This window comes from Myripristis murdjan, chromosome 7, assembly GCF_902150065.1.
Source record: "Myripristis murdjan chromosome 7, fMyrMur1.1, whole genome shotgun sequence".
NCBI lineage: Eukaryota > Metazoa > Chordata > Actinopteri > Holocentriformes > Holocentridae > Myripristis > Myripristis murdjan.
The window spans coordinates 21,637,471-21,658,268 of record NC_043986.1 but is presented as its reverse complement, the minus strand read 5'-3'; the positions used below and the strand labels follow the sequence as shown (position 1 = coordinate 21,658,268).

The following is a 20,798-nucleotide window of genomic DNA, read 5'->3' as shown; positions in this document are numbered from 1 at the left end:
ATTCCTCAAATAATTGCTTGCAAGTCAAAGGAAATGAAAATAATAGTGTCCAGGTAGAGGGTTCTCAGGTTTATTGAAGAGTGAAGAGAAATCCAATAAAATGGGTATTGTTCTTTGTTCCATCTGGAAGGGCTGATGGGGACCTCACTGTCCTCTGAGTCCAGTGTCAGGTAAGGTGACTGCTGCAGGCCAGGGCAGACTTGTAGTGACTGGGAGCAGACTCAGTTTGTCTGTCGCTACCGTGCAACCTAAAAATAGCAACATGTGAATTCACAGAATCCCACAACAGTTAATGGTTCTATTCATTTCGATCAAATATTTTTTGAGGATTTCACACCTTAGACTGAAAATTTGTCTGATATCTTATGATTACTGAAAATGCTTAGTTCCACTCTATCAGTTCCTTGTTCTGTTCTATTAGTGTAAATACTACAGTGCAATCTGATGGCCAACACAATTATTTAGTGCTTATTACTGTGAGATTGCATTAGATTCTGATTATCTGCTGCATCCCGCCAGTGGTCACTTGTCCCTCTGTTCTCTGTTAACTGATCCTCCCAGGAATCGTACGCACAGAATACTTTTGTTCCATTTCAGCAAAAGGCAACTTGTGAGAAAGTACACGTTTTCAACATTTCTAAATGCAGCGGCTCTTCCTTTGGCCGTCAGATTTAATTACATGGGTTTTAGTGTTCGGTATTTGATAGTTTACAGCTTATTTCATGTTTGTCCTCTTGGCCCCATCATTCACCAGATTATGGAATTAGCCTTGCTGAGCCCACTGTGCCGGGTGGAGAGCAATAGTGTTGATATGGCCAGTGGGACTGGTGATTATGCCTGATTGTGGAATCTTTCAACATCAAAGCATGGCTCAATAAAATAAAGCTTTATGATGAGCATGCACAAGTCTGTCATTGCCTCTTTGTGTGAGTAGTGAAAGAAGAAGAGATTGAACATATGGCTGTATCTGAATATTCTTGCCAGGCTGTCAAGCAAGGCCCAGGGATGGCTGGGTCTGCCCTTCTGTTTGTCCTGTATGTCCATCCATCCACTTCACACATTACTTAAAGGCAACATATTTCAAAATGTATTGGACAGATTGCCATGAAATTTGGTGAGCACATTCATGCCACCCAGAGGATGAACCCTATCAATTTTGGTGACCTCATGATCTTTCATCATGCACCCACCCTAGACTAAAATATCACCTCTGCACACAAGATACCAAGAAACATAACAAGTGGATTACTCGGGCTAAACATTTGACTTGTACACAGCATATCTCTAAATGTAATGGACAGATTGCTGAGTAATGTGCTGAGCATGCTCACCCTCTCCAGGGAACCCTACCAGTTTTGTGTCACCATGATCTTTACTCTAGCGCCTCTTTGATCTTTCATCTCCCAATCTATTATGTGAATTGCCACAAAATTTAGTGAGCACATTCATGCTCCTCACTGGATGCACCCTTTCAGTACTGGTGATCTCCTGATCTTTCCTCTAGCACCCCCCTCAGACCAAAATGTCAATTTTACACACAAGATATCACTAAATCTAATTATTGCATTGCCATGACATTTGGTATTCGCTATGGGAGCATTCATGCTCTCCAAAGAAAGATTCCTCTTGAATTTGATAACCCTATCACCTTTACTGTAGCACCACTCTTAGGCTAAAATGTGAAATTTGATATTTAAAAAGGTGTTGGATGGAACTTTGGAAGGAACGTTTGTGCTATGCATAGGATGAATCCTGTCAACTTTTGTGGCCACCTGACCTTTCCTCTAGTGCCACACACAGGCCAAAATGTGCAACGCGCATTTTTCTACTACTTGCATACTGCTGACGGCTCAACATGCACTGTGCCAGCAGGGCACAACTGGTGGAGGGCCCAAGCTTTTTTTAAATAAATGCCTTAAACTAAGGCCTTTTTGTGTTATTGTGCTGTATTTTCTTCATAGACTTTCGGTGCTACTGTGACTCAGCCGAACACAGCACGTGTCCTCACCTTAGTGGTCTTGACTTTGTTCCCAGAGATGCAAGACCAGCCAGTGAGATCAGGGAGGACTCGACACTCCTCCCCCTCCAGACATGGATTCATTTTACACCACCACTTTTGACGCACAATAGATGCTAGAGAAAACACACCACAGCAGAAGTTCACTTCAGATGGAAGGACTTCAAGAAGTTATTTGGAAAAACATTTCAATCACATGCCATACTCCCCAGTCCTTGACAGCCCTAGTATCAGTGGGCTCTCATGAAACTGACTCTCCTGACCTTTTACAGCTCTGCTTTGACAAATAATATATTCATGTGAGGATATATCCAGTTCAAATAGATGGAAGAGTACATCAGTAACATTACCTTCAACACAAGAGGGCAGAGCCCTTGTTGTCCCTGCCACCTGTCCTGGGAAGCAAGAACACTTGACTGTTTGAGAGCGTTCTTCAATCTTATTCTTATTGCAGCATCGATGTGCAGCAACCACTTCACAGGTCCCTGTCCTCTCCTCCGATGACCCTGACAAAGAGAATTTGGAGGAAAGGGTAAGAAGTTTTCATTCTGACTTTTCAGAGAGATAGAGGGAGCTTGGGGGAGCCTAAGAATGCAATCTGCAGATGATAGTATCACATTGCCACTGCTGCATGACTATTAGATGTTAATTTAAAATAAATAGAATAGAGTAGTCTCAAGTGAGACAAGGAAGTACAATAGAGCTATTGTTGTTTCTGGTGCTACAGCACCACCAAGTGGAGAAAAAGCTATGACACTTGTTCCACAGTGAAGAGCACATTCTCATCTAAAGATGTACGGCAATTGGGAGCACTCATCAGTATGTTCAGTTACCTAAAACCACATGATAAATTGTATATGAACAGAAATATTTGTGTCTGCCACTTGAAGGAAGAAGGAAGAAAAATAACTGGATATTGTTTTCCATTATTATTGGTCCAATGGTGGTATTGATTTTCTCTGATCTGCTTAAATTGAACATCCAGTTGAAGATGTGTGACAGAGTAGAAATAAAGGGACCAAGAGAAAACCTTATACCATTTAAATCATTGCTATGTAATTTGTAATCAAGGTGTCTGCTTTGCTGCATCACTAACAACACCTGCGGGAGTGAAAGGTTAATGCATAATGAAAGTGGCGTTTACAGTCACACGACAGCCAAAACAGGATTAAAAACTGAAACATGTAATTACCCCAAACAAAGAAAAACATATTGCTGCAATGAGCACTTGTCAAATTTCAGGTTTTAGATTCAAGTCATCCACATGACATTGCTGCACTGGCACTGGGTGAAAACAATGCGCCCCCTGTGACTTTCATGTAGTACTGCAGGGGTTGAATGAACTTTACATCTTGTAATGCTACTTCTACTTTCTCCATTGTGACTTTAATAACGAGCTGTGCATTTGCAGTATTTCATAATCCTGTTGCTAAAACAGAACACTTTACCAGACAGAGCCCTTGTTTTCACATTATTAGAGCGACACATGTCTGTTTTCTTAGGGGACCAGAACATTAGGATGACCACCAGCAGTAATGAGTCTCTCAGGATGTGTGACTGGTCTGGCTGGGTCCTCCACCTACCTGTCTGTCCTCGGGAGCTTTGGTTGCCAGTGGACACTCGCTGGCTGCAGAGGCTTACACAGAGAAGGAGGAGGCCCCAGTGTAATGGCCCTGCCAATACATCATTCAGCTTCATCTTGCCTGCGGTAAAACAGGTTGACATAAATTACCACAGAGTGAGGGCAACAGTTTCCCTGAAGCTGAACACACAGAATATGATAATGGAACAATGTCCGTGATATCTTGTCATCTGTCCATGAGGTACTTGCAATCACATATGTCCAAAGATGACCCTCATGTTGCCAAGGTAAGCCAAGGTCTATTCAAAAACACCAATGACATCCTGATCAGAGAAAGCTTTCAAGACCAACACAGCCTGACACCATCCATGCATTAAATTCTGAGTCACATTATCCCTTCAGCCATTCTGCAAACTTCTATCTCTTCAAATTCAAACACTCCCACAAAAACAAGTTGTAGGCTATTCCAAATGAGTCACAGGGGGAAAAAGGAAAAAAAAAAAAAAAAAAAAAAAAAAACTGGGACAAGGACTTTTATGTCAAATCACAGCAATGACTAACGCAAGCCAAAGATGACATGAAGTGAAGCATTCTTGCTTTATTTAATGTTTTACTTGAGGCCCTTTGACTCAGTTTAAACGTATGGCCCCATGAATAGTTTCTCTAAGTGATACAGGCATCCTTCTTCATTACAGCAGTAGCTATAGTGCTGGCTGTAACCTCACTCTTTCATACTTGGGGCAGCACCATAGCCTACATACATCGAGACTGCGCCGGGCCCCGCTGCTTGTTTTGCTCAACAGTGATATTATTACATTTGACCCGCTGTATAAATACAAAGTGAGAATGTGCTTTGATGAATGGGCTAGCACCCGGGGCTAGACAACAATTACACAGAGCTGTGATTTTATTGGCCTCTGACTGGCAAATAAAAACATTTTAATCTGCATCTGACAAGAGATAATAATGACAGTGGCACGGAGGAGAAAATGTAATAACAGCTGAAAACAGACCGAGCATTAAATCAAATAAATGAAAGAGGAGATACAACATTTGGCTCAGTGTCACTGGGTTGAAAATAGCGTTAACTGCAGATAAATAAGCGTGGGTTACATTTTCAGTGATATAATAGGAGAAAATCATCCTCGCCGACTATTAAGTTGACGCGTGCAAATCAATATTAGGCTGCAGATTAAGCCACATACCTCCTCTGGTCATATTTTAGGTGCAACTGGTTAGAAAGCCACAGGCAAAAGTGTCAGTCGGTGTCTAGTTTATCCAGACGCGGCGCTCCATTTGCTTATAGGATGTGAAAGTTTGCAGAAGAGGCGACTCCCCAGTTTGTGAAGTTTTCAGACGAAACGTTGGAAAAACAGTGTCAGACGGCCAGATCGCCCGTCTGCCGCAAAAAACCCAGCACCGACAGCGAGACAAACATCAGTCAACACTTCCACTCATACCAGGATTCCCGTGAAAGCTTTCATTTTTTTTTCTACATCTCCCTCCTTTTCTCTGGTGTAAACTTTAAGGCAGGTTGCGGGAGACGTGTTGGTCGGTGAACACAGCGGGATCCCTCTGCCTCGCCAAGCCAGCCAGCTTCATGAAAATTAAAACTTAATCAAGAGAGAAACCATCTGTTTCCCAGACTATGCAGCCACTTTCATTACCACTTAAGAAGCTTAGGTGCGTATTGAGCACAGTGGCGTCTGTTCTACCCATCCACGCAACACAGAGGGGAACAAGTTAGATCTCAGGATATAACCCTGAGATCCAGCTCCGTTTTGTTGCCTTCAGATCATATAGACACTCACAGAGACAGATGGACACATATCCTATCAATTTCAGTGACACACATTTAAAAAAAAAGTCTAACGAGGCTGAATAACAGACTTCCTTCCAAGCCATAATAAATACGACTATGTTCTTGTCCTGCCACACAGTGAACAGAAATGAAAATCTGATGAGGGTGTGATGCAAATCAGGCTGGCACACAGGGTACACTGGTCATATTTTACATAAAACTTTATTACAGCATACTGCACATCATTATTCTTGTTTCACTGACAGGGAAAATAACTATGTAAATCAACACAAGACAATGACAAAAGGAGTAAACAGTGTTATTGATACAAAATGTTACTCGGCTGATTTTCATGTCGATACTGTGACCATTCTTAACCTGCAAGTCTCACTGAACATGAGGAGAAAAGTGAGGCTGATTTGATCTTGCTTACGTTATCACAACAAATATATTAATGTAACATCACAGCGACGGTGATGCGAGATCCAGTTTGCACACACATGAGGTGGACGTGGCGTCGGGGTGGTGCTGCGCTGGAGGTTCAGGTGGTGAAGTTGAGCTTGAAGAGAACAGTCTGGGGTGTGGTGACGTCTGCTACTGCTAGTTCCTGTCCGTCTGACAAGCCCAGCTCTGCAGCAAAAGAAAAACACATTCCCAATGTTAAATCATGCAGGTCAACAGGAACAGACTGCGCTCTTTTGGCAGACCAGAATCGTCGGACTAATTGCATCTTAGTACCTTTCAAAGTTTTGCACAGGTTTGGCCTCGTTCTTTCTTCAATGGATTTGACAGACTTGGGGGGAAAAAAAAGAAATAGCGTGTTATCTCTGCAACAAGATGTAGACATATGCAACATATGCAGCACTCAAAAAATGAATGCATTACCTGCAAATACAGCGTCTTATTCTTCCCTTCCAGGGTTGTGGTGATGGCTGGGGATTTCATTTGTCTGCAACACATTTTTTACAGTTGACTATATCTGATCATTGCGATTTTCCCCATGTTAGCATTACAAAGCAACTTTTATTTTGTAGTCAGTAACCTTATTGTATTCATGACTCACAGAGAGGAGTTCTCCGTCAGATATTCTAAGACCTCCTGTAATTTGGCAGAGGGAGGGAACTGGAGATCCTGAGGTACCTGACTGCAGGCTGAACAATTGTCCTGTCAATCAAATGCAGGCAAAATGACAAGGAGATGATGAAAAGAAGACTAGTTATGAATGAACAATAGGGCTGAACAATTAATCCAAATATTATCAAAAACTGCATTATGGCCAGGTGCAATGTCCAAATTGTAATGTGCAATGTGCAATTTTTTGATAAGGTTAAAATTGTATTCTCCACATCACATTATCATCTTTTTTTTTTTTTCCAGAGAAAATGAAAACTATTATTCAAAGTAATCACTCTCATGAAAATTATGGATGATATTACAGCTCCAATTTCTGTTCAAATAATTGCAATATGATTTTTTTACCATATCATTCACGCCTAAACCACATGAATCCAAAATAATAAATTCACCGTGCAAAAGTGTTAAAATGTCAAGAGTGTTGCTGAGTGTAGCACAACAAACCTTTCGCTCTGCTTCAAAGGTGTAGGTGTACAATCCATCCACATCATTAAAGACCAGGTAATTATTTAAAGGAATATATGCACTGAAAAATAAGGAAATCTGGCGTTAATTACCATTCATCTGAACAACATCAACAGACAACTGGAAGGTTTTTTGAAAATGTGTTGTGTCTGCTACCAACCTTGAAGCAATTTTAAAAACTTCAGTGGCACAGGCAGCTGCGGAGAACAAAAGTACAATTAAATCAAGTTACTTGATTCTTATGACTCACACACTAAATAAGTGCTTTCATCAGATATTTCATCCAACATTTTACAAACATATCATAATATATCTTTTCTTTTAACATCACCAAACAACAGTCAGGCTACAGCCTCAGCTGCCTCAGAGATTCATACCAGCAATAACAGCGTTGGTTGATGCCACAGCAGGGATGATCCGCTTCACAACTCCTGTGGCACACAAACAGGAATCAGGACTTTCATTCCATTATACGATCACTGGGGCACAAGACAACCAGCGGTCCTTTTTTTGTTTGAATTTGATAAAATTCAACATTTTAACAATATTTCAAGAACCTGGCTTTGTGGCTTTTTGCACAGTCAAGTCCAAGTCAATGATGCACAAACAAACACAATTTTAATTTGGCCAAATTTGATTGCTAGCCTAAAAAAAAAAAAAAAAAAAAACAAAAATCTTCTTACTACATAATAATGTGCTTTCTCTGTAAGTATTATTGTTATGTTGGTTAGTGGAGGGAAGAGGGCTAAATGTATTCCGCAGAGTGTTTTATTTTCTGTAATATGCTGCTGTTGCAATAATAAATAAATAAAAAAAAACAAAAAACAAATGAGACACAAAACTTAAATGAACATTTATTTAACACTAATGTTATTTTCTGCTTTGTCTCTGCTTAAGGAGTTATGCACAGGTAATCGAAAAAAAAACAAAAAAAACCTTTGTTTAAAAAAACCAAAACTTTCAGTGCCTTAACAACAGCATTTATCAGCAGATAAGGGGAGCACTTGCGTCTTTCCACACTGCCAAGCTGCCTGCAGATGCATCTGAAGACATTTTGTGTTTATTGACCTCATGGACGCAGATATTGGCTGATGCTGACTATCTCAAAATGCCTGATAATCGTCTATCTCTAATAACTACTGTCAATTATATGGAAATCCAAATGAGGAATCGGGTCTGCTTAGTGCTGTGACAGTGAATAAATCATGTTAAATTCACAGGTTGTTTTCTCACCTTGCGTGAGTCTGTACGTCACTCCTGTAATGTTAAACTCTGCAGCTCGCTCTTGTGCTCTCTCAAACACCCACTGGATGTGCTCCGGGTTGTCCCCATCTAAGGCAGTTTCTAGATGAGAGGGTCATGAGAGCCCAGCTGTTATCACCTGTTACAAACTAGTGTGAATAATCCACCACACGAGTTCATTTTTAATCAGATGTGTTATACTGATAAAAAGTGATATTACTTTATGTACTGTCATACCTCCAAAAGGTTTTTCTTTGGGCCACAGCAGTAGTCTGCTATACTCAATGCAGTGCTCTGGCAGCCTTGGCATTGATGCAATGGTGCACATGGGGAAATTAATCTGAGGACAAAAGAAAATTAAGATCACCTATTGTTTTAATCCAAAATAAACCCCAAATAAAAACAAAAAAAAAGATGAGTTGTGTACAGTGTACAGCCACAGACTAAGATTAAATTTAAATAATGATAAAATCAGTGCTTGAAGACACAAGTTAAGTGGCGATTATTAGTTTATTATTTTGGCGCCATGTTTGACGGTAAAAGGCAATTTCTGTGGTGTTTTCCATGAGATCACATGTCAATCAAACAGTGTGGCCAGTACTGCTATGTTTTTTTTTGTTTTTTTTTAATCTTCCTTGGATTTTCTGTTGATGAAATTGACATTTCTTGTGGTGGTGCTCTTTTCTTTGACTGTCCAGCCATAGTGGATATTTCTGGTCAAGCTAACTACCCAGTTTTTCTATTTACCGAAAACAAAGTGCTAGCCCTGTGCATGGTACAATGAAGATTTAATTATATGACAAATCTCATGAGATATTACTTTTAATTGAAACTAGAAGCAAAGCATGTGTAATTGCCACAAGTGTGAAAACATATGCATGCTTATTTATAGGTTTACATAAACAAACCTTTGCAAAGACAAACCTTTTCTCGTATTATCCTTGTGATATTTTCAAGTATCTGCTGGGTTTAACTACACACATTTAACTGACTAGGGAGAGGCTGTCTCAAGATTTACCGGGTGATACAGGACAGAGCAGCCCTTGAGAACAAAGGAGGAAAAACTCTGGAGAAACAGGGAAAGCTAGGCAGATGTGTGTGTCAAGCCTTGGCTGCATGTCAAATAGACAGGAAAATGAAAACAGCTCGAGTTTGTAGGGGATATTCGCTCATTCAAAGGTATTAGTAGTTGGATAACTGTAGACAAATATAATAATAAAGTATGGGCAGTGAATTGGACGGAATACTGGATCAGGTATTGCCTCTCTCAACTACAAATTAAAAGGAAAATTCTAATTTAAGCAATGGACTGTTTTTTTTTGGTGCAGTATGGACTAATGGGCCATGAATTTTCTTTGATCTTTCAAGCTGAATTGTAAAACATGGAGAGAGGTTCATCTATGAAACTGGCTGATCAGTATTTGGATGGTTCTTTTTGAAACATATCAACAGAGTTTTTACTCTGTTTCAGAGCCTAGATTGGGAATTTCAGTGGCTCTGCACTCTAACCAGCAACCATAGACTCACAGCTCAAATGAATGGCTATAAATGCTCAGTAAAGGTGTGCAGTACCTGGGGCGGGTACAGCTCTAGTGTGCAGTCAATGCATGCGGTCATGCCGGGTAGAATGACACGAGCATTGCCTTTGAAGCCCTCCGTCCCTCCGTCAATGAGGGGGATGATGGAGCTCGGATCCAGAACCCCATCTTCATAGCTCAGCAGAGAGATCTAGAGCAGGCAACAATCAAACATAACTGACCACCGTTTACCAAATCATAGTACTACGATGGCGTACTAGGGCCATTTCAGGGAGAAAAAAAAAATTACAGAGCTGTGGGGCAACATTCAGAGAAAAAAAACTCTGAATTTCTGAGATTAAAGTTGTAAATCACAAGAAAAAAAACTTAGATAGATAGATGGATAGATAGATAGATAGACAGATAGATAGATTTACTTTATTGATCCCAAACTGCGAAATTCTCATGTTACTTGGTTATTAAAGTGAGATTAAAGTGGCAAATTTACAAGAAGAAACTCAAAAATTTACAAGAAAAAATGAGAAAATTCTTAAATTAAAGCTGTACATTTATGAGAAAAAAAATGAAAAATTCTGAGATTATAAAGGCACAAATTTAAAAGAAAAAAAGCCCCAAAAATAGTTTTATACTATTAGATTTAGTAACAAGGAAATAGTGGTGATTTTAGCCCAGTATCGCAATTTTATCATAAGCATCTGGACATTGAAGAGACATTCAGAAGAAAACAATAGTGTGATTCTGGGCTAAATGAGTTTTTTCTCATAAATTTACATCTTTAACTTCTGAAACTCTGAGTTTTTTCCTCAAAATATTATCCCCCTCTCCCAGCTCCATAAATTTTTCTCCCTATAATGGTCCTAATACGCCGTCATGTAATACACATTTCCATTCATGCGTGTATGGATAGAAAACACAGAGATAACACACGCACACTAAAAACAAAGTTTACATGTAAGAAATACACACCAACATGCCATTCATCCAACGTCTGGCGATGATGGAGTCCAGTCCACAAACGATGATGTGGAATTCTACAAAGACAAACAAGGCATTTAAAAACATCACATTTATTGCACTGTTGTCTTGATATATTGGGCAAGTGCAGAGATTTGTATTACACTTACGCCTGTAGAAAGACTCATCAAAGTCCTGGATCTTGTTAAAGTGACTGTGCATGTTATTAAGGAAGAATAAAAATGCTGATCAAAACAGTTTACACAATGGACACTAAAAAACTAAGTTGTTCTATGTTACTGACATTCAATAATATTCTATGGTCAACACTTAAGTGTAAACTGTAGCTTCAAAGGATACGGGACAACTTTACATCCAGGGATACGACTGTTGATAAAGTCAGCAGCCACTTCTGCCTTTGGCCGCCCCACATCTTTGGGCCTAAACAGATTGGCATTTAAGTTATCAGGACATGTGAGACGAAATGCTATTTTTGTGCTGATGTTTATCACGGTGCTATTGCTATGGTGCTTCAGTCTCCAAGAGGCAGTTTCAGGTGCATCAGTCAGGGATGACTCTTTCCATCACTCATGCGTTACACCTGTGAGCTATCATATTTCACTTAAATTCACAATACTTGAGCAAACAGACTACAAATCCTGTGTTAAAGAAAATAATTATCTGAACCCAAGCAGCACATTTTTACCTAACTCCCACAATCCTCCACTTCTACCCTGAATGAGCATCATTGCAACAAAAGTGTGGTGACACTACGCAGAAATCATTTTCATTCGTTTTCACACTCAAAAACATAAAAGAAGAACATACCTGAAGAGGAACTGCCTGTTGAGGTTAGACAGGTCAATCGTGTCCATGTCAACCACGTGAATAAGTCGAAACCCAGAGAGGGCCTACAAATGAGGCAAGGGCACATAAGGACTTTAAATGACCACAGACAAAAGCAATTAAGAGAGTTTGTGCATGAGCATGCTCTGTTGAAATTTCCTGAATAAGTACATCAGCACAATCAGTATAATTGATTTCAACTATTTCCTACCAGGTTTTTGAGTAGTTCACATCCAAGTCCTCCTGCTCCTATGACAAGAATTTTGCATGTCTCCAACAAGAACTGTAGGGACTGACGTTAAAAAACAAAACAATGTAATGTTTGCATTCAAAACGTATTTTAAGATGATGCACGGTGCAGAGCTTAGCCTGAGCACACTGGAATGACAGTTTAATAGATGAACAACTGTGCACATCTTTGTCACCTCAGTGCTCGGCTCGAAGTCAGGATGGGTGAATGGACCGGGTCTCTCCAAAAACTTCTTCACATGGTTCCAGCGGCCATCCCAGTCACAAGCACCGTCCCTGTGTCCACCATCCACGGCCATTCTGGACACAAGAAAAATGCTCTGCTGCCCATCAACCAACAATTGGTCCATTTAGTTCCTTAGTTACCACTGTCCCCAGTTTAAACCACTGACAGATGGATTTTCTGATGCTGCTACCAGTCTTAATGTCTTAACAGGAGATCAGTGTAGACGTTGTCCAATTATTAGCTGCTATGAGGAATAATCAAATGAACGCAGACAAATACTGTGCAAACACCAAGCTATAGCCATCTGCAGGCTATCATTCAATATTTTATCTGTTGTGCACGTCACCCATAATAATCAGGTCAGTGTATTGCTACTGACTCATAACAACCTTGTCTGGTGTTAACTTCTTACTGAGCCGCAGTGCGATTATCACTGCAACCTGCTTTTTCACTTGCAACCAGGCTGTGTGTAGTGCATGGTTGGTACACATGCCTGTCTGGTCTGACACCCTGACTTGGACACACTGAGCGACTTGTAAACCAAACAAACAGCAAACTGGGTAGTGTCTGTCAGTCAGACTCTTCATTATTTTTTCCTGGCCCAGCAGTCGCTGCTCGATGTGCAACGCAAACCTGCTGTCAGTCAGAGACCTCTATTTAGCATTCGTCAACTAACTTCTCAGTCAGGTCCTCTATTCGCCTTCTTTTCTTCTCCCTGGAGGCAGAAAGGGAAACGGGGTTGAGTCACGGCGGGTTTATGACAAAGTGCGTGAGTTTTGGGTCGCTAATTTGACAGTTTTCATCCATTGATACTCACGGCTCCACAGCATCCGCCATACTTTCACGGTCCCATGTCCTCGATGCTAGCTGCTGTGCTCGCGCGCGTCGCTACTGCGCCCCAAATAGCGGCTCGCGCTGCCTCCGACTCTCCTGCGCATCTGCGTAATTCAGAAAAAAACACTACGCAACCCTGATGTGCGAACACTCCCCACAGTGCGCCCGACTCTCGCGAGAATCCGAGAGAGAGCACGAGCTTTTTGACCCCTCATCCTGGCTCGTTGATCAGCTGGTGTGTCAAAATATTACGCAGTGTGTACACACTTAGCGATGGCAAGGATGGAGCTTGCACCACTCAGACCATGGGATGATTTCTTCCCCGGAGCGGACCGCTTTGCCAAACCCGACTTCGCAGATTTAACCAAATGGAACAACAGAGTGATCAGCAATTTGTTGTACTACCAGACAAATTACTTCGCCGTGGCCATCGTGGTCTTCCTGATTGTGGGGTAAGAGCTGCGAGCATGCTAGCGGCGGCTAACAGCTCTGCTCGTCTGTCTAATTGGCCTGCCTCCTGACCCACACCCATATCCTGACCACACAGGCTATTTGTGGTGCTGGTCATCATTGTTCCGCTCTATCCTGCTGCTGTCTGTCTTACCAAGGATTTGCATGGCCTGTGTACGGACTAAAGATGCTGATCATCATCATCCTCTCCACACTTTTTTGTTCAGTAGATAAATGCTAGAATCAGGTTCATATATGTTTCAGATTTTCCTATAGTTGTAACACTGAGGAATCTTGGTTTCTGTATTGTAAAATTATCTTTTGCATCTCTACATGCAGTGTTTTTCAACCTGCTGGGTGATGACAAAGATGCTACAAGTTGCCTCAGTCACATAGCATGGTTGCTAAGTTGTCTAGCTGGCTTGATAGGCCCCTTTAAATAGAGAGTGATGTAGTGGAAATCCTGAGTGTAGGCCCTGCTGCAGGCATCTAAGCCCTCATATGGTTTAAAACCAAACTGGCCAGAATGTTAGTTGTTGCCATTACCACCAGCAGGTTGTGCTGTTCTTTCAAAATTTAATTACCCGGAGGAATGCCTTTTATGTGTTCTCATGTTTATTTATTTATTTGTTTTTGTTTTTGTTTTTTTTTTTTGTTTTTGTTTTTTTTTTCAATAACCAGGTTCCTGAACCCATTTGGCATGTTTCTGGGAGGAGCTGTGGTGACTCTGGTCTTCATGGGTTCAGTGTGGGCCGGAGAGAACAAGGCCATGATCAAGAACTTTAAAAGGAAGAACCCCACTCTGTTCGTCTTTGGGGTCATGATCACCAGTTATTTCCTGCTGTCGCTGTGTGGCGGAGTGATGGTCTTCATCTTTGGAATCACCTTCCCTTTGCTGTGTGAGTCTCACTTTATCCCAGAGGGTTTAATGTTTACTTTTCACGTGCAAATGTCTTGTCTTATTACTGTTTACATTTAGGATCATCTAAATGTCTCATGTAAGACCAATGTATGTCTAGGAGGGATATATTTCACATATTTCCAAGTATTCAGTTAAAGCGCATGGCCTGGGCAATCTGTACAGAGCATATAGGCTTCATCAGAACATGGGATAAATGGAGGTATCTGTTATTTTTATTTTTTTATAATTCCCTTTAGGTTCCCAAAATTACACTTTGGATTTTGTTATGTGGAAGAGCATAGAAATGCACACATGCTTGAATCTATCTCCTGCCTGATCATAATTTGGACTTGGTGCGAAAGACATGAAAACTTTGTGGCATTAGATAAGTAATGAAATATTGCCCACTTCATTAATGTGCAGAGTTAAATTGCTTGACAATAGACTAATTTAGGGACAACTGTATGCTGTCTCAATACTGCTGGGAAATATCACTTGCATGAGTGCTCTCTTGCTGAGTTTGCATGAGTTTGTTAACAGTGGCTGAGTTTTTTTTTTTTTTTTTTTTTTTTGATTAATGCAGGCCAGTTAAGGGAAGGAGAGCAGACAAAAATGAAGTGCAGAGATTGCGTTACGGGCCATCCGAAAATATATAGCAGCGCCTTGGCTTTTGCCCCTGATGTGCACCGTTTTGCCAGGAGAGATTTAGAGGTTAGAGGTCTTCAGCTGACGTGATCAGGAAAAACTGGCCAACTTGTCAGGCTTACTGTTTTTAAGGGAGTAGGCCTACCCTAACATGAACATCAAGGTGTCTTTTACCCTATAGCAAATTACATTCATACTTGTTGGCTAATGATATATGGGGATGATGAGTCACAGAGTGAGGCATAATTGAGGTTGTTCTGCACACAAGCAAGTTTTTCCAACCTCTCTCACTCTGACTCACTGTATGGAATTTGGACACCATGTATTACTTTCATGTCGAATGCATTCATAGTGAAGAATATTAAACATTTCCCTTCCTTTCTGCAGGCTGTGCTGAAGACATTTCAGAATTGAACAGCTGAGAATATGCTTAGAGCCGGTTAGAGCAGGCATTGTGCTCGGCAGAGTGGCTCAGATAACTGATGGCTTTGGTTCTTAGAGCAAATTCAGCAGCTGTAACGTTTTGGTGGGGAGGCAGGGCAGTCAGAGCCCTTCCCAGGAGGCCTGCCCACCGCTGCCTCTGTTGACGGGTTGCTATGGATTGTTGATCTAGACAGAACTGAATTTACTGGCTGATGTCATGCATTCACAATCTGTCTGACAGGGGAATAAAAAAATACTCCTGTCCTTGATCTCAGCTTTAACGTCAGAGTCAAACTCTGGTTATTTTTGCATAGACTTTTATCATTTTAATTTTTAGCTTTAGAAATAAACAGCTCCTTGTTATTGTTCCTGTAGTGATCCTGGTCCATGCTTCACTGAGACTGCGCAACATGAAGAACAGACTGGAGAACAAGATTGAGGGCGTCGGGCTTAAGAAGTCACCTATGGGCATCATCCTGGACCTCCTGGATCAACAGGAGGAGAGAATGAACAAGATTCAGGATTTCATTGAAAGCAAACTTAAGGAGTAAAAGGTCAAAAGTGTGCCAAGGTTTGTCAGCCTCATACACAATAGAATCATATTTCTATAGCACCATCCCAAGTGTCAAGTTTGTATCACCCTTATAAAACAATCGATGTTTGCATTCCAATACTAATCATCAAGACATGATTTTGCATTTTGTTGAATTTATTCCCCTATACATTTGTTAGAACACCCCATTTAAAGCCAATAGATAGGTTTACAACAAGATTACAAGACTTGCACAGTCACTGTGGATTGAACGTTGAGAGGCACTGGGCACGGTTACCAAAGGTTTAGACATTCCTGTGTGCGTCCTGTGTCCAAAAATGTTGCTAAACCAAACACGAAACATATTTTCATTGTGTGAGCTGCATTTCCGTCAGCTGCTGACGGTGCACTTCATTATATATGATGAGATGGTGTTTGTTCCAAAAAGGTGCATGTGAGAATGCAGTATTTGTTGCACCTTGACACAATTAGCTGTAATTGTAGTTTCAAAACATTACTAATTCTGTTTGTACTGGAGTAACAAAAAAAAAAAAAAAATCAGATCCATTCAGTTTGCTACCTCAAATATTTGAGCATATAGTGTAATTTTCTTCTCACTAATAAGTAGAATCAGAGTCAAACTAGTCCCCCGGCTCTTATTAAACTATTAATTGCTAATTAAACAGCAATAAGTCCCATCTTGTCACTTCAAGGTGTGTATAAGAAAGGTGTTTTGCTATTGTGGAGTACTGATCTGAGACCAGTTTGCCTCAAGAGTTAATATGTTCAAGAAGGAGGTCTAAAAGTTATGTGCATATGGTTCCTGACCATACAGATTAGCTTGAGTAAATACCCTCTGATCACAGCTATGCAATACTGAAAAATGAATGGCACGTGCAGCTTTATTATCTGTTAGGTCATAGTGTGTACATGTCTGTTTTATTATTTTTTTTTTTTTTAACTTATTTTTGATGTGTCTGCAAGCATGCAGAAACTGTAAATGGGTGCAATTTTGGAAGCATATAATTTGGCACTTAGAAAAAATTATTTCATCAACAGAAGTTAAATGCATCATAGTGTCCCTTTACATAATTAAATGTGGAACTATACAGAGATTCCCGTAATGTTATCATTCTCTGTTGGGATATAATGCACCTTTTCTCCTCTGAAAAAGCAAAAGGAAACCTATAATCTGTAACTGTGTACATTTTGTATTGCTATTCCTAATAGTAGGTGCAGGTGCAGCTCCTCTTGCTTTTAACACATGCACATTAACTACGAGTTGTGCATGCAAATCTCACAAGTGGCAGTTCAGAGGGAATGTCTATATGGATGCCATAATATCTATGTTTTTATGTGACTTGTTTTTCATTTTTGAGTAGTGATGCAGAAAACCACAGAACTGGAAGCAACACACTGCTGTCCACTATGATAATAAAGTTTACCTGATTTGTGAAGCAAAGTCTTCTGCAGTGACTTGTCAGTGTGAGCATGGATGTACTGCATTGTTTTAACATAATTTACGAATGAGTCTGACGTGCTTTGCATGTTATTCTGTGAAACATTCAACTAGTATATGCTAATTTACCCCCTGCTCATTATTTTCATACAGTCAGTTGAAAAAATAGCAACAAGAGGCATAATGATGACTTCCAGGAGATGCATTTTCTAGTTTGAAACCGGCAACACCACTACAGTGAGCTATTGCCCTGATAACACATAAATGATAGCAGATACACTTTTTAGAGGATAGCAGGCAATTAAGTCCTTTGTGGACAAAATGATATAATTTTACCAAAGGGATCCGCCATATATTATTAAACACTGCATGATGAAAAGGTAATGATTTTCAAATGATTTTCAAAAGGGACTATTGCCAAGTGTCTTGTATTTAAATGTTACATTTCTGCCTTTATCACTGTGACTTGCTAAAGAAAACAGCTGCTAGATAATATTACAGAGTTGTAACAAGACTCACTCAATATGTTTCATATATAATGGCTATTTAATTCACTCTTATTTTGTGCAGTTAATTGACAAAGTCCACATATCGCAAAACACACAATCTGCCTGGTCAGGCGTACTGGCTTTTTTTTTTTTTTTTTTTTGTCCTTTTTTTAGATTTAAGAAAATTTGAAAATCTGGGGAGGAAGTGAAACATATGACGAACAAACACAGCTGGTGCTATAGACTTCTTTCTCAGATGAGACTGGTTTCACTTGATTCCAGTATTTTAGGGAGTGGCACCTACAAGGAGAAAAAAAGGCAAAGAATTTGTCAAGCAGCTTGTATTTCATTGACAGTATACATGATATCGAGTCATGTAAGATCCAAGTGCATGACCATTTGATTCCTAATGTAACAGTTGATAATGTTGCGTAACCTCATAAATCAAACGAGTACTTATGAACTCAGGAAAGACTCAACACTACTATGAGATACTGGAGTACTTACAGATTTGAGATAGGCCACATTGCTCTGTTTGATCTCGTTTAGGAGATGATCGCGGGGTGTAAGTTCAACCTTTGGTGGCTCTCGTCTCCGAGGGACAGGCTTCAAAGTCTTTATCACATCCTTCAGGTTGGCTCTGTCATCACCCATCTCTCCATTGCCTGTGTCCTTCACTCTAGGGGTCTTCTTCAGTTGGAAACTTGGCCTCTCTTGTTTCTGGTCTTCCCTCGGGTCCAGCTCCAGAAGAGGGTTACGCTTCTTTGGAGTCCTCTTCAGCTGAATGTCCTTTAATGGGTTTGCTGGTTCAGCGCTGGGTGGCTTTGGAATGCTGTTGTTTGAAGTGTGTTTGAGCTGCTTCTGGGGCTGTGGGTCCTCTTGAGGTAGAGCGCTCAGTTCGAGAGATGGCGGGACAAGACCATGCTTCTGCAAGAGTTCCAAGGGGGGTACATACCCCAGCATCTCAAGCAAACCGGGAGGCAGGTTTAGACTGTTCTCATACATCTGCATCACCTGTCTCTGCTCCTTCAGTTGCTGCTGCTTCTGCTCCTCCTTCCTCAGCTGTCTCTGACGGTCAAGATTCCTGGTCAAAAGGTTGGTCACCACCATTCTCGGCCCTGGCTGCTCAAAGTGGTAGCCCATTTTCAAGAGGGTGTTGTTGGCCTTGAGCAGGCGTGAAATCTCCATCTCTGCATGATGACCCAGCATGTGCCTCTGGTTATGGAAGCGCAGCTCTGTGAGGGTCTCATTGAACTGGAGGCAGCGTATGATGGCAACAATTCCCTTTCCTGTTATGAAGTTGGACTCAATGTTTAAAGTGGTAATGCTACGATTCTCTCGTAGCATGTTGGCCAGGTTGAAAGCGATGTTTTCATCCACACCGGTGTTGGCAATGCTGAAGGTTTTCACATATTTGTTCTTCTTCAAGGCATTGACATAGTCCAAGAGCATCTCTTTGGGAATGTTCTCTATGTTGTTGAGGTTTACCTCAGAGACAGATGGGTGATTTTTGCGAATCTTGTCAAGTGTAGATTCCAAGTTTGTCTCATTTCCTGAGGGTCTTGATGTCAATTTAATTCCACCGAGTGCCAGCTTTGGAATTTTCAATTTGTTTATTTTCCTCTCTTCTTTTTCTGGAGGCTTTTCAGTGGTTTCATTTACCTTAGACTCCTCTGGAGCAGATGATCCTGTAAGAAGAGTAGAGTCTGAGATCTTAGTTTCCTCTTTCTCTTTAGTTTGTGATGTGCTGTTTTGGGGGGCGAGGCTCTCTTTCTTTTCCTTTATATCTGAAGTGGCCTGATCATTGTTGGTATTGTTACATGGGGCTGTCTCTGTGTTTTTACTTGAAGGATCCAGATTTTTTTCTATATTTTTATGTTCATCCATGTTGACAGGTAATTTTAACTTTTTCTCATCTTTCACATCTACCCCTTGCCCTTCCTCCTCTTCCTCATCCACCTCAACCTCTTCAATTATTTCCTCAATGATCTCCTCTATAATTTCCTCTCCATCAGCACCATCTGCAGTTTCCCCCTCAACAACCTCCTCTATTACTTCGTAGACATATTCCACATCTTCAGCATTTTCGTTCTCCTTCTTTTCAGCTTCCTCCGTCAAAGTTTTCTGATGAGGGCAAATCAGAATAGCATCTAGGTTAGAACTGTGCCATAAATCCAATTCAAAATGTAATATTGTTGGTTGAAGATAACTAATTTTTATTGTTTATGTATCTTTACAATTACAAATTTTACACTTTTTAAAACTCTTCAGTATTCTAGCTTGGTCTGTACATAGACACGTCATGGCCCTCTTACCACACTAGGGAGCAGAGTAGCAGGAACCCTCTCTTCCTCAAGCATACGTTTGGACTCTTTCTCCCAGTAAAGGTAATCAACCAGGGACCGGTGGTCAAATGTCCCCGTAGGAGGCTTCTCTGTCTGGTCCTTTTGTCTCTGTCCCACTGGAACTCTCTCATCTGGGGCAATGATAACATCCATCTCACTCTGGAGCTCCTTAAGCTCCTCAGGCGACAGCATGGCAAGCAGTTCATCTTCATCAATGTCTTCTTCATTGATATCCTCTGTGTCTCTTGCATTTGACATATTTGTATTTGCGGACTCTTACTTCTATTGATGTCAAAGGAAAGAAAACCTCTGTCCACACGAAGTGAGCTTCTGACTTTGACGGCTTCTAACTGAGTTCAGCTAGTAAGCGGCTTGCTACTGCCTCATGTGAAGGCTAAAATTAAACCCTCCGAGTTGCATGGAAGATATTTAAGGCACTAGCAGGGGCAAGACATGCTAACAATCTTTTTTGAGCCACCTCTCTCAGCTGGTCCGGCCATCATGATCTTTCTGGATGACAGTTGCTTTAGGCATAGGAAAAGTGTGTGAGTGACAGCGGCAGGTGGACTGTTTTCACAGGTTTGCGACGGGGGTGAAGTCTCCTCTGTACACAGAGCTCCACCCAATCTCCCAGAGTTCCCTGTAAGACGTAGCCTCTGAAATACTA

At 40.9% G+C, this 20,798-nt stretch overlaps 4 protein-coding genes across 5 annotated transcripts; 1 reads left to right on the top strand and 3 right to left on the bottom strand.

Moving 5' to 3' along the window:
- On the bottom strand, nucleotides 1–5,122 carry LOC115361407 (chemokine-like protein TAFA-4). The gene is made up of 5 exons (XM_030054774.1): nucleotides 4,805–5,122; nucleotides 3,601–3,720; nucleotides 2,368–2,523; nucleotides 2,009–2,133; nucleotides 1–248 (listed from the first exon to the last, which is right to left on the bottom strand). The coding sequence occupies exons 1-5, from the start codon at nucleotides 4,815–4,817 to the stop codon at nucleotides 237–239; spliced, it is 426 nt and encodes a 141-aa protein (XP_029910634.1). The 5' UTR covers nucleotides 4,818–5,122; the 3' UTR covers nucleotides 1–236.
- A 473-nt stretch (nucleotides 5,123–5,595) lies between these two features.
- Nucleotides 5,596–12,995, bottom strand: LOC115362591 (NEDD8-activating enzyme E1 catalytic subunit-like). 2 transcript variants are annotated; one of them, XM_030056564.1, is made up of 18 exons: nucleotides 12,872–12,995; nucleotides 12,731–12,769; nucleotides 12,005–12,128; nucleotides 11,791–11,871; nucleotides 11,562–11,644; nucleotides 11,094–11,174; nucleotides 10,904–10,947; nucleotides 10,746–10,810; nucleotides 9,814–9,969; nucleotides 8,479–8,581; nucleotides 8,233–8,343; nucleotides 7,377–7,430; nucleotides 7,160–7,196; nucleotides 6,979–7,060; nucleotides 6,464–6,564; nucleotides 6,286–6,349; nucleotides 6,139–6,193; nucleotides 5,596–6,030 (listed from the first exon to the last, which is right to left on the bottom strand). In XM_030056564.1, the coding sequence occupies exons 1-18, from the start codon at nucleotides 12,889–12,891 to the stop codon at nucleotides 5,942–5,944; spliced, it is 1,389 nt and encodes a 462-aa protein (XP_029912424.1). In that variant the 5' UTR covers nucleotides 12,892–12,995; the 3' UTR covers nucleotides 5,596–5,941. The 2 variants fall into 2 exon arrangements, with proteins under 2 accessions (XP_029912424.1, XP_029912425.1); XM_030056565.1 differs by having other exon boundaries at nucleotides 12,706–12,769; nucleotides 12,872–12,889.
- A 113-nt stretch (nucleotides 12,996–13,108) lies between these two features.
- LOC115362418 (PRA1 family protein 3-like) lies at nucleotides 13,109–17,375 on the top strand. Its single transcript, XM_030056333.1, has 3 exons — nucleotides 13,109–13,340; nucleotides 14,020–14,237; nucleotides 15,683–17,375. The coding sequence occupies exons 1-3, from the start codon at nucleotides 13,162–13,164 to the stop codon at nucleotides 15,856–15,858; spliced, it is 573 nt and encodes a 190-aa protein (XP_029912193.1). The 5' UTR covers nucleotides 13,109–13,161; the 3' UTR covers nucleotides 15,859–17,375.
- A 635-nt stretch (nucleotides 17,376–18,010) lies between these two features.
- lmod3 (leiomodin 3 (fetal)) lies at nucleotides 18,011–20,460 on the bottom strand. Its single transcript, XM_030056369.1, has 3 exons — nucleotides 20,102–20,460; nucleotides 18,294–19,910; nucleotides 18,011–18,086 (listed from the first exon to the last, which is right to left on the bottom strand). The coding sequence occupies exons 1-3, from the start codon at nucleotides 20,387–20,389 to the stop codon at nucleotides 18,039–18,041; spliced, it is 1,953 nt and encodes a 650-aa protein (XP_029912229.1). The 5' UTR covers nucleotides 20,390–20,460; the 3' UTR covers nucleotides 18,011–18,038.
- Nucleotides 20,461–20,798: the final 338 nt, after the last annotated feature.

What these genes read in the sequence shown, in the direction of transcription:
- LOC115361407 (XM_030054774.1), bottom strand. An exon ending in AAGCTCCCGAGGACAGACAG is followed by an intron (nt 2,524 to 3,600) that starts GTAGGTGGAGGA and finishes TCTCTTTGTCAG; the next exon opens with GGTCATCGGAGGAGAGGACA. An exon ending in TCTGCCCTCTTGTGTTGAAG is followed by an intron (nt 2,134 to 2,367) that starts GTAATGTTACTG and finishes TGTTTTCTCTAG; the next exon opens with CATCTATTGTGCGTCAAAAG.
- LOC115362591 (XM_030056564.1), bottom strand. Translation starts at nt 12,891, where the DNA reads ATGGCGGATGCTGTGGAGCC. An exon ending in TGATGAGTCTTTCTACAGGC is followed by an intron (nt 10,811 to 10,903) that starts GTAAGTGTAATA and finishes TTGTCTTTGTAG; the next exon opens with AATTCCACATCATCGTTTGT. An exon ending in CAAAGAAAAACCTTTTGGAG is followed by an intron (nt 8,344 to 8,478) that starts GTATGACAGTAC and finishes CCTCTCATCTAG; the next exon opens with AAACTGCCTTAGATGGGGAC.
- LOC115362418 (XM_030056333.1), top strand. Translation starts at nt 13,162, where the DNA reads ATGGCAAGGATGGAGCTTGCACCACTCAGACCATGGGATGATTTCTTC. An exon ending in GTGGTCTTCCTGATTGTGGG is followed by an intron (nt 13,341 to 14,019) that starts GTAAGAGCTGCG and finishes TTCAATAACCAG; the next exon opens with GTTCCTGAACCCATTTGGCA. An exon ending in AATCACCTTCCCTTTGCTGT is followed by an intron (nt 14,238 to 15,682) that starts GTGAGTCTCACT and finishes TTGTTCCTGTAG; the next exon opens with TGATCCTGGTCCATGCTTCA.
- lmod3 (XM_030056369.1), bottom strand. Translation starts at nt 20,389, where the DNA reads ATGTCAAATGCAAGAGACACAGAGGATATCAATGAAGAAGACATTGAT. An exon ending in CTACTCTGCTCCCTAGTGTG is followed by an intron (nt 19,911 to 20,101) that starts GTAAGAGGGCCA and finishes TGCCCTCATCAG; the next exon opens with AAAACTTTGACGGAGGAAGC. An exon ending in ATGTGGCCTATCTCAAATCT is followed by an intron (nt 18,087 to 18,293) that starts GTAAGTACTCCA and finishes TTCTCCTTGTAG; the next exon opens with GTGCCACTCCCTAAAATACT.